This window comes from Acinonyx jubatus, chromosome B3 (genome assembly GCF_027475565.1).
Source record: "Acinonyx jubatus isolate Ajub_Pintada_27869175 chromosome B3, VMU_Ajub_asm_v1.0, whole genome shotgun sequence".
NCBI classification, from domain to species: Eukaryota; Metazoa; Chordata; class Mammalia; order Carnivora; family Felidae; genus Acinonyx; species Acinonyx jubatus.
In genome coordinates this window covers 98,141,359-98,153,553 of record NC_069386.1, presented here as the reverse complement: position 1 = coordinate 98,153,553, position 12,195 = coordinate 98,141,359, and the positions used below count along the sequence as shown (strand labels likewise).

Genomic DNA, 12,195 nt, shown 5'->3' with positions numbered 1-12,195 from the left:
TTTTCTGAACCTTCCTCCTGAATAGTCTGTATTTTTTCCATGTTCTCTATTTTTCTGTTTGTTCTGGTCTCTTTTATGTTAGAGGCTTTCCTCAGATGTTTGTTACTTCTTGGATATCTGTTTGTGAGTTAGAATATGAAACTAAAAAGCTGATTGGAAGTTCTGAGAATGTAGATGAGACTCGTTAACTCTGAGCTCCATAGGGTGTTTCTTTTTGATGAACCCTAATGTCAGTATACTCAGATTTTTTCTTGGGGTTATTCACAATTCTTGGAAAAGGATCTTCCAGTCTTCTGCTGGAAGGACAGAAGTCTGGCCACTATATTCTGGGAACTGAGTGGGTAGGGAGCTAGGAGTGCCTCAGCATTTGGTTACTTACTCCCCTCTCTTCTGGCGTGGTATTCACACTTTCGGCTTTCCTGAAGTCCCCCCCAGATTTCTTCTGGTGTGAGGGAGGGACAGTTGCCTGAGCTCTTAGAGTCAGGGAGAGGAATCTCTGGATCTAACTTCTCTCCAAAGCTTTTACCCACTCCTCCTTATTTTTTAGCCTTTTTGCCACTTCCCCCTCCAGTATTTCTCTCCCAGTACCAGAGATACCAGGCACTGACCGATCTTGAGCAATTGTAGGATTCTGCAGTTAAAATTGAATTGTTTCTTAGCTTTCTCTCATGGCTTATGGGTTTGCTTTGTTAGACTCTAAGTCCATTATTATTCTGTTCTTTAGCTTCCAAAAATTTTTTGCCTTTTCTCTTTTCTTCACATATGTATGTTTATCTCTTTTAAAAAAATCTCCCTGCTGTAGTTTTCCTGGGACTTTTTGAGGGAGTAAAATTAGATGTATATGTTCAAGCTGCTGTCCAAACTCAGATGTTCCTCATGGTTCTGTGTCATTTATTACATGTTTAATTCTTATGTGAAAGGACTTATTCCTTAGTTATTCTATTTCATTTGAAATATCTCTTCATTTATCAGTACCACACTGTTTTATTTATTGTTTTTTGTTTGTTTATTTCTTTATAATATGCTTATTCCTTGTCATTGTAATTTCACGTTTAACTCTTTGTAAATATGTTAGTTTTATAATGCTTGAACTATATAGGTACATTGGGAAGCTTAACCTCAGGAAATGCTGAGATGATTTCTGTTAATGTTGGATTTATTTCACAGACTTGGTTTTCTTACTCATGACTTTATTAATAAGAATTAGAGTTTACATCCAAATGTTGGAACCGTATTTCCTCACAGTGAAGACATTTTGTTCTCTTTTTAAATGAAGACTGAAGTTGCTGAAGACCCTCAACAGGTTTCAACCGTTCATCTGCAACTAGGATTACCACTGGTTTTTATTGTTAGTCAGCAAGCGACACATGAAGCTGACAGAAGAACTGCAGAATGGGTTGCTTGGCGTCTTCTGGGGAAAGCGGGAGTTCTACTCTTGTTAAGGTATCTTAAACATTGTATAGTCACTGTATTTGGCAAAACACTGTTTTTCTGTTTTTTAAATATGGCAGTATAGTCACTTGTCAATAAACTCAAATCTCTAGTAAATTGTCATATAGTTAGAAGCAGTCGCTGAGCTAAATTCTGTGCGTTAATTAGTAGCTTGATTAAAATTTAGACCTTTAAACTTTGCTAACATGAAGTTCTAGATCAAGATGGAGACTAGCAAATCTGGTCTGTCTTTATGTCTGCACTTTCTGAGAGTCACTAAATTGTAATCTTTTTTCATAAATTGTGTTCAGTATAAGAACATATAGTTCTCTTTCATATTGACATCCTGATGACTGTGATTCTTCAGATTAGCAATATAAAACATTTATTTCCATTTTGAAAAAGGGACTCTTTGGAAGTGGACATTCCTCAACATGCTAATGTGGTCTTCAGAAGAGCAGAAGAGGTTAGTCATTTTATATATTGGTCTACAATGTTTGTTTATTAAAAGAAAGTTAATACATGTGGTCAGAAGTATATGCTTATTATAGAAGAAATTCTGTAAATTGCCACTATTCAAAAATTATTGCTGTTAACGTTTTGGTGTTATTTATTTTCCCTCATTTATTAGTCTATTTCCATATCTATATATACTAGGTATATATATATATATATATATATATATATATATATATATATATATAATTTTCTTAAAAAAATATATATATTTTTAAGAAAATTAGGGTCATGCTCTATAACCTACTTTTCACATAAAATCATATTTAATTACTTGCTATTGTGCTATGATGCCTGCCTTTGTACACTGTCTTGAACATCACTGATTGTTTCCTTTGGCTAAATTTTTGGAGGTGAAATTTGGCAAAGGAAATGGGAATTTTTAAGGATGTTTATAGAATACATTGTCAGATTGCCCTCCAGAAACCAGCAGGGTTTAGAGTTTCTTGTTCCTCATAAATCTTTGCCCCTACTGAGCACTACCATCTTAAAAAAAAATCTTCTCTATAGGCAAAGCTCTTGTTTTAATTTGCATGCCTTTGATTACTAGTGAGTTTGAACATTTTTAAAGGCTTATTTCCCATTTGTATTTCCTTTGTAAATTTCTGCTATTGTTCCTTTTTTTCTTATATTTTTCTTAAATTTTTCTTAAGAACTCTTTAATTCTGAACATTTCAAAATATCATATAAATATGCTAAAGATTGATTGATATGTTTATGAACTGCCAGACAGATTAAACGTAAATTCTCTTGCCTAAGTCTATGGCATGAATACTAGGTTGAGTCAGAAGACTTGAGTTGTGTTCCTTCTCATTCTGAGACCAGAAAAATGAATTAACTTCTCCAAGCTCAATTTTCTCATTTGTGAAATATTCATAAAACCTTCCCATCTAACTTATTAGGAATTTATAAGACAAAATATGAAAATATTTTAAAAACTGTAGTATTGTTCAAATGTGTGTAGTATGTGGCTAGTATGCTCTGCTTTTTAGCCAGGTCGTGGAAAGCATACTTTCTGAAGCTATTTTTTTCCTAGTCGATCAAGATCCTTAAATGAGAAATTGTAATATTTATTATTTGGAGGTAGGTTTTATGGAAAAGTTAAAGCTCCTGCTCGTTTCCCAGTTTTGATGTCTTAAATTGTTAAAATAAAAAATTTTGTATAGTATGAGGTAAGATAGGTTATAAGATAGCTATCTCTGCAAAGATGTTTTCTGTAAAGGATAGAATAGTCTTGGGGCGCCTGGGTGGCTCAGTCGGTTGGGTGGCCGACTTCGGCTCAGGTCATGATCTTGCGGTCCGTGAGTTCGAGCCCCGCGTCGGGCTCTGTGCTGACAGCTCGAAGCCTGGAGCATGTTTCGGATTCTGTGTCTCCCTCTCTCTGACCCTCCCCCGTTCATGCTCTGTCTCTCTCTGTCTCAAAAATAAACGTTAAAAAAAAAATAAAAAAAAAAAAAGGATAGAATAGTCTTTTCTATGAGTCTCTTTATTGAGTTCAGTGCAATTTTTTTTTTTTAACCTTCTCCTCAGGGCAGTAATATTCATCCTGGGATTGTATAATCATTCTTTCTCTCTCTCTTTCCAGGTAAAGGTTTTGAGGGTCCTTAAAGTATAGAAGTGGTTGCAGAGATAGTATTGTATACTCATATTACTACACTGCAAGCCTTGTAATATATAGTAAGGTATAAAACATATCTGTTAGTATTGCATTAGTTCTTCCAATTTTTTTTTTTCCCCTATGGCAGTGATTAGCAATATAGTATTAAGAGTTTATGCTCTAGAATCTTACTGCCTAGTTCAAATCCTGCTTTGTAACCCTGGGCAAATTACTCGATTTCTATGTGTGTCTCTCTCTCTTTCTCTCTCTTTTTTTTTTTTTCATTGTAAAGTAAGGTTAATAACAATATCTATTTAAAGAGTAGTTGGGTCAGTATATTAAAAAATATATATAAAGTGCTAAATTGGCACAGGGCCAAGACATTCCTAAGTGCTCAATAAACACTATTCATCTATTCAATCATTCCATAAGTATTTATTGTATACCTGCTTTGTTTCATACACAGTCCTAGCTCTGAGGATATAGCAGTGAACAAAAGCAAATTTTTGCCCTCATGGAGCTAATATACTAGTGGCAGGAGGCAAATACAAAACCAGTATAGGTAGAATGTCAGATGGTGTTAAGGACAATGGAAAAAAAAGTCAAGGTAAGGTGAGAGAGTAGACTTGGAAGACCTCACTGATTAGTAACCATAAAGCAAAGGAATATGCCTGTGGATATATGGGGAAAGAATGTTCTAGGCTGAGAGGACACACGTTCAGAAGCTTTGAGAAGAGTTCTTTGTGTATTAGCATAGTTTTATGAGGATAGTATTAATGCCTAGAATCTTTCTTAGTATCTAAATTTTTAAAATTTAAAATCTTAAAATCTAAGTTTTTTCATTCCTTTCTTTGGAATTTTTTATAAAATCAAACCAAGAGGTAGGACAATAGAGTGAACAATCAAATACCTACTACCTAGATTCAACAACTAACATTTTAGATAAATGGGGCCAGTTTTTCCTCATTCTGGATTTGTCCGTTTCCTTTTGCTATTATCTACCTTGTTCCTCTGTTCCCTTATGTTGTCTAAATACAGGAAGTTAGATTGCCTAGCTTCATTAAGCATTTTGGACAAGATGTTGGTTTATTTGTATTTTATCTTATCTTAAAGTGGATGAGGTCTGGTTTTCTCACTTAATGATACCACATTTGAATACTGAATTAAGGTGGGGACGATTCATTCTCTCCATCCTAAGATGCATTTCCCCTATCCAATAGCAAATAAACTGTAGGTAGAAATGCAAATAAAACAACAAGAGATACCAATACTCACCCACCAGAATGGGCTAAACATTTTAAAAGTAACAATACCAAGTGATTCTTAGGAAGGTAGAGTTACAAGAACTTTTGTATACTACTGGTAGGAGTGAAAATTGGTACAACGAAAATTGGAAAAGTATCTGGCAGTGCTTCCTAGAGCTGCAGCTACATATAGCATGCGAACCAGCAATTCCATTCCTAAGTACAAATGCGTATACATGTGCACCAAAAGACAGCTACAGTAATGTTCATAGCAGTTAGTATTTATAATAGTCCCAAGCTGTAAATAACACAAGTCCATGAGCAATATAATGGATAAACGCATGCATTAGATACATACATACATACATATATACTATTATATTCATGTAATGATTACATCATTGAAAAACAATAAACTGCTTTTTAAATGTAAACCTCACAAATAGTGTTGAGCAAAACAAGTAGTCACAAAAAAGTACAAACTGTATATAGTTCCATTAAACAAATTGAAAAACTGGCAAAATTGTTCATGGTGATGAAAGACTAGTGATTACCTTTGGGGGAGGGTAATAACAGGGAGAGGCAAGAAGGTGGCCTCTGTGCTGGTAATAATGTTCTGTATCTTCAACTGCATGGAGATTATAGAAGTGTATCAACTTCGTAAAAATTCGTCAAACTATATACTTAAAGTTTGTGTTCTTTCCTGTGTGAATGTTGCATTTGAATACAAAAATAGCCTACAACAATATCTATGTGTATTTCAAACAAATTTAGTTCGACTTTTGTTGCTCAAACTTTTAACTCCGTTATATTTCTGTAGAAGTGAAAAATTGCTTGCTTTGAATGTAATATTAAAAAGATGAAGATATGTGCTATCAGAGAACACATACACGTAGAGTTATTTTATAGCTTTATTCAAATGTATGGTTATAATCAGGGATTATTTACTGAAGTAATCTAGTGGCCTGAAATTTCATGGTTTTAAAATGTGATCATTGGGTATTAGTGAAAGAAATTGTAATGGACTAATCTCAATGGACTAGATAGTCTAGTCTTAAAATATTCTTAAAATATCTGGGGGCAGATATTAGTTTTACATTTTTAGCTAAACAGGCAATTGAATATTTTACTGGAATTGTTTTAGGATGAGATATTATTTTGAATATTTCTGTGGAGTATCAGAATAATTTTGATTGGTCCTGTTTGCAATAAAATTGCACATATCCCTTTTATATTGAGGTGGGACATACCATTATGTGTGAAATGTTTCAGACTTCAGTTGAATAATGTAGTTGTAACAAGAAGCAAGTGAGACTTTCAGTTCTGTTTTCCCATTTTTGTTTTTTCAGTAGTGCACACTATCTTTATATAAAGTATGCTTTGGATACTTTCTATAGGGATTGTGGAATTTCCTTTTTTGTTGTATTTAATATTATTTAAAAAATTTTTTTAACATTTATTCATTTTTGAGAGACAGAGTGTGAGTGGGGGAGGGCCAGAGAGAGAGGGAGACACAGAATCCAAAGCAGGCTCCAGGATCTAAGCTGTCAGCACAGAGCCCGACACGAAGCTCAAACTCACGGACCGCATGATCATGACCTGAGCTGAAGTCGGATGCTTAACTGACTGAGCCACCCAGGTGCCCCTTGTATTTAATTTTAAAACTGAAGTTCAAAGATTTAGTTTCATTTTAATATCAAACAAGTAAAACATTTTTATTAAAATGCTTTCTTATATTTTAGTCATGTTTTTAAAAATTCATGTATTTCTAGGGAGCGCCGGTGGAATTTTTGGTGTTACATGATACTGAATTAATAATATCCCGTGTGGAAGGTAATACACACATTGAAGAAATGCAAGAAGATGAAGATGAGGACGTGCAAAGTCCAGATATGGGTAATATGTTTTGTGATGCTCCTTCCCCCACTTCCCTTCATTCCTGCTCAGTACCCATAAGGTCAGTGACATTTCAATGAATTAACTTTCTCATAGAATATTTTGACAGTCAAGCCTATGAAAAAAACCTAATGAAATCCATTTCACATTACATTTTATCAAGTTTATTTGGTGGAAAACGTAAGGATGCTGTATTTTGTTTAGTGTGATACCTTTCATTATTGCATGCCGGGCTTCTAGCTTTTCACATCTGTGCCTTTATCTTGAAAATCAGTTCTTCCCGCTGTGCTGGTCTACTTCATGCTTAAAAATTACCCAGGAGCCACAAAATTGTATTTTATTTTTATTTTTTCTATTAGAAAATGAAATCTGAATAAATATTGTTGTACTTGTAAATAAATCTGATTGTTGACAATTTGGAAGTAAATTTCAATAACATTTTAAAATTTCTTTTAACATGTTATATTTCTTTTTATTCTTATTGCTTATATTTTTGAAGTATTTTGTAGTTTCAGGGTTATTCCCCTAAACATTATTTGCTTCGACTGTCATTCATTCAGCTGATGTCTCCTTCATTTTGTAGTGGAATCGGTGTTTTAGCAGAGTTAAGCGATCTACCCAAGGTCTCACAAATGGCACGTGTTGGAGCCTGGTCTAGAACTTAAACATTCTGGCTTGAAATTATTTATGATCGTTATTATTACTGATACTTCTTTCATAAGATTAATGCTATTCTGTAATTGCTCACTTACATTTCTCTCTTATCCACTAGTCTATAATATCTCTAAAGTAGGGATTATGTCTTGTTCATTTTTGTATTCATTTAGTATATACTTGAATGTTTTACATAATACGAGTATGAGCTCTAAGAAGGGAGCAATTTACATATTCTTTTCATGAAGTCCATTCATTATTTTGATCAAAATCTATATTATAAATTTAATAAGGGCTCTGAGCCTTAACAGTTACCAGTGACCAGTTTCTTGGATTGAGCTATGTTCTAGTTTTTTTCTAATGTGCAGAGGTTGGAACTGCTTGTGGTTTAAGCCAGAGTTCTCCATAGCATTGTCATTACATGGAACCTGTGTTCTGGTCTCTTGCTCCCAGCTTTATTCCTATCATGGTTCATACAGTCCACCCTCCAGTCAAGGGAATCGCCCCTGTGTCAGCTTAATGAGATTCCTGTCCTCAGTGGGAGTTGCTTGTTTCAAGCTTTCCTTATTGCTTCCCCTATATTGCTTCCTGACTGTCTGGCCTTAGTTTGCCCTGTGGTGTGGCCTTCTCTTTCTTTTGACTCTCTGCCTGCTTTCTCTCCTCAGCCTAGTTCCTTTGACACCTTTGCCGTTTGAGTCTTGTTTTGTTGTAGGGTTTTTTGTGTGTGTATGTGTGTCTTAACTTTCTACATCTATAATCCATATTGGCCCATAATAGTGTACATAGTCATGTCCATCTACATAGTCCCCCCCAACCTTGTTTTATGCCCATTTGTATATGAGGATTACGAAAGTGTTTGTTGCCACGTAAGTACACAACACAAAGAAAAATGGCCTTCAAAGGAAATGGGCACAGAATGAATCAGAATGAAATGGACTGAATTCTGTACAAGGATGATATGGAAAAATGATTAAACATGTATGGCTTAAAAGAAAGTGTGTATATATTGATGAATTGGTGAAAGGTAGAGCCAAACAGTGGGTCAATTTACAAGTGAGGGTAGCTTATTGAGAGAATAGGAAAGAGGAAAAGAAAGTGTTGGAAGAAGAGAAGAACAAGAGTAGATTGGGAAATAAGAAAGGACTGGAAGGAAAATGAAAATATGTGAATAAGAAGGAAAAAATACAGTAAAAAAGAAAACAGGCCTTTATTAATTTTAGTATTAGAGTCATAACTTGTTAGTGTCATGAAATGTGGTATTTTAAAATTCCTTTAAGTTAGTGTAGTACAGCTAACACTGTACTGTAACACTGTAACAGTGTTCAGATTTGAACACTGAGGCCCGGAGAGTAACGTGACTGATTAGTCACATGGCTGAAACTTGCTGAGATGTACTATCGTCCAGATCTAGTATTTTATTTTATAGCATTTGAAATCATATGAAAATAATACTTCCAATTTTTATTATATTATCTCCCTCCCTTCCTGTCTTTGTAATGTGTTATTATTGAGAATTATGAACTTACCGTAAAGTAGACAGGAGAATAGAACAAATCTCCTGATATCCATTACCTGGCTCCACCCAACTACCATCAACTCATGGCTATCCTGTTCCAGTCACTCTTGGCCCACCCCTTATTATTTTGTTGCAAATCCCAAATATATAGTTTCACTCCAAAATATTTCCCTGTGTATTTCAGAAATACAAAGATTCTCCTTTTAAAATGAGCATGATTAATGCTATTATTACATCTAAAAAATTAACAGTAATCTTTAATATCATCAGATAGCCAGTCAGGGTTTGCATTTCTAGTTGCATGCCCTTTCATGCCACTGTGCCTTTGCACATGCTGTTCTCTTTCCTCTGTATGCCTCCTCTCTTCCTTCACTGCCTACCTAAGTTTCATTTTCTTTTAATATTCAGCTAGTGTCAATGCTTCTAGGAAACTTTGTTTCTCTAATCAGTTTAGGTGTCCCTTCAGTGTTACTATATAATCTATACAAACCTCCAACAGAATATTTACAAATTCAAAGTGTGTGTGTGTGTGTGTGTGTTTACCCCATACATAGATGGTGGATTGATGGATAAATGAATGAGTCCACTGGTTGGTTGGTTGGTCTAAGTTAATGAAAGGTTTTTACATATTCAAAATCCACATAACTTGATGAACTTAGAATAAAATCTAAAATTCTTGGCTCGTATGGCTTCTTATGATGTACCTACTGCCTACCCTAGAGTTTTCTCATACCATTTATTCTTTCATCCCATCTTGTTTTGGTCAAATTTGCCTTCCTTCAATACCTAGTGTATGCTAAGTTCTTTTATGTCATAGAGGCTTTGAAAATATTCTTTATGCCTAAGACATTTTTTTAAATTCTCTAGCTGGAAGGCTTTGGATCTCCAAATCTAAATCTCCCTATTACAATCTCTCATTGTACTATTTTCCTTCCTTAAAGTGACACAATTTATAACTATATGTTTAGTCAGTGATCAGTTTATTGTCTGACTTTTCGGTAAATGGAAACTCCATGTGGTCAGGGACTATGTCTGTTTTGTTTGCTATTTTCCCTAGTGTCCATCACAGTGCTTGTCCTATAGTGGAATTTATATTTATGTAATTTATGCATTTATATATACATTAATTTCTTTTTGAACATTTTAGATATTCAAGATGATGAAGTGGCAGAAACTGTTTACAGACATAGGAAGACACAGTTACCTTTGGAACTCACAGTGGAACTAACAGAAGAGACATTTAATGCGACAGTAGTGGCTTCTGACAGCATAGTGCTTTTCTACGCTGGTTGTGAGTATGAACCTTTAGAGGGGACGATATTACATATTAGAACATTTAAAGTTGGCGGATCTTATTTTTGCGTTCTATATATTGCCTGTTGTAACAGCTATGTAATAGCTTTCATAGTTCCCAGGTAGACTGCACATATTGAACAATTTACTAACTTAGATAAATTATTGTGATTCCAGTTAATGATTTTAATATTTTAACAGTTCTTATGGATCTATAGGAAATACATTGCTTTTATCTTCAAATAATAGCCCTTCAACTATATTCCTTGCAGTATGAGTGCAGAAAATTAGTTGCATTTGGAATCTTCTTGAATGTTTGCATAATACTGAGGACTATATGTTAGAATTTCTTATTAAGAAGTAACAATTTTGGGAAACCCCATCAATCTATATGTTTGTTAATATATAGATATGGATGGACATATGCATGTTGCAATATCTGTTGAATTTTTTGTTTCAATGTAGGGCAGGCAGTATCCATGGCATTTCTGCAATCCTATATCGATTTGGCAATTAAATTGAAAGGTACTGTAATGTGGTATGCATGCTTATTTGATTCTGAGCTGTAGCTATTTGTAAAACCATATCATGCTAAAGATGAATAAAACCACATAAGATTTCAAGTAATTATATTTGCGTCTTTAACATTACATTAATGAACCATGAGTTTCAAAAATGCTCAGAAGCATTCGTCTTGGCTCTCTTCATAGAACTGTCTTCAGTAGAAAGTAGAGAGCCTATGTATTAAGTACTGGAGGTTACACAGTCAATCCAGTAATCTTTTTGGCTGAATTGATTCATGTATTGAGTGCCTACTCTGAATCAGTTACTATTAAATATTATTAAATAAATACTGAATACACTTAAAAATTTGACACATAAGACTCAGTCTCACAGTCTAATCAGCGATCCAAGATCTCAGTATTCTTCAAGCTATACAGTTAGCTCCTCATGAACTAGGATATTTTTTATTTCAAATTTTTATTTAAATTCTAGTTAGTTAACATATATAGCAAAATTGGTTTCAGATGTAGAATTTAGTCACCCATCACCCACATACAACACTTAGTGCTCACCACAAGTGCCCTCCTAAAAACCCACCATCCATCCAGTCCATCCTCCGCCCACCTCCCTTCATCAACCCCAGTTGCTCTCATAGTCAAGAGTCTTGCATGGTTTGCTTCCCTCTCTCTCCTTTTCTTTTCCTTTCCTTCCGCTGTGTTCATCTGTTTTCTTCCTTAAACTCCACAGATGAGTGAAATCAGATGGTAGTTTTCTTTCCACTGACTGACTTATCTGATTTAGCATTATACAATCTAGCTCTATATGATATTTCTTTTCTTTTTTTCTTTTTTGTTTATTCATTTATTTTGAGAGAGTGTGTGTGTGTGTGTGTGTGTGTGTGTGTGTGAACAGGGGAATGGCAAAGAGAGAGGGAAAGAGAGAATCCCAAGCAGGCTCCACTCTGTTAATGCCGTGCCCAAAGCAGGGATCGATCTCACAAATCGTGAGATTGTGACCTGAGCCAAAATCAAGAGTCAGATGCTTAATTGAGCCACCCAGGTGCCCCACAGGACCTTTCTTAATAGCCACAATCATTTAACTGTTCTATGAAACCTGATCCAGTGGTAGGCAAATAAGAATCCAAGGAATGGACTTGAACTCAATATATTTATGCCATCATCCCAGCAAAGACATAAGGAATATTGTTAGTAAGAAAGAGATAATGATGGAATCCAAGGAATGGACTTGAACTCAAAATATTTGTGCCGTCATCCCAGCAAACACATAAGGAGTTTTGTTAGTAAGAAAGAGATAATGATGGAGGGCGCCTGGGTGGCTCAGTCGGTTGAGTGTCTGGCTTCGGCTCAGGTAATGATCTCACGGTTTGTAAGTTCGAGCCTCGCATCAGGCTCTGTGCTGACAGCTCAGAGCCTGGAGCCTGTTTCAGATTCTGTGTCTCCCTCTCTCTCTGCTCCTCCCCTGCTCGTGCTCTGTCTCTGTCTCTCTCTCTCTCAAAAATAAATAAACATTAAAAAATTAAAAAA

At 34.9% G+C, this 12,195-nt stretch overlaps 1 protein-coding gene across 5 annotated transcripts in view; it reads left to right on the top strand.

Moving 5' to 3' along the window:
* TXNDC16 (thioredoxin domain containing 16) overlaps positions 1-12,195 on the top strand; it is a 143,016-nt gene that overhangs the window by 70,770 nt on the left and 60,051 nt on the right. For 4 of the 5 annotated variants that reach the window (XM_015080118.3, XM_015080117.3, XM_027065715.2 and 1 more), the window contains exons 10-14: positions 1,277-1,443; positions 1,837-1,897; positions 6,561-6,684; positions 10,002-10,145; positions 10,613-10,672. In XM_015080118.3, coding sequence (XP_014935604.1) covers positions 1,277-1,443; positions 1,837-1,897; positions 6,561-6,684; positions 10,002-10,145; positions 10,613-10,672 — 556 coding nt within the window. The remainder of the gene's footprint in view (positions 1-1,276; positions 1,444-1,836; positions 1,898-6,560; positions 6,685-10,001; positions 10,146-10,612; positions 10,673-12,195) is intronic. The other variant, XM_053224461.1, reaches the window with a different exon arrangement.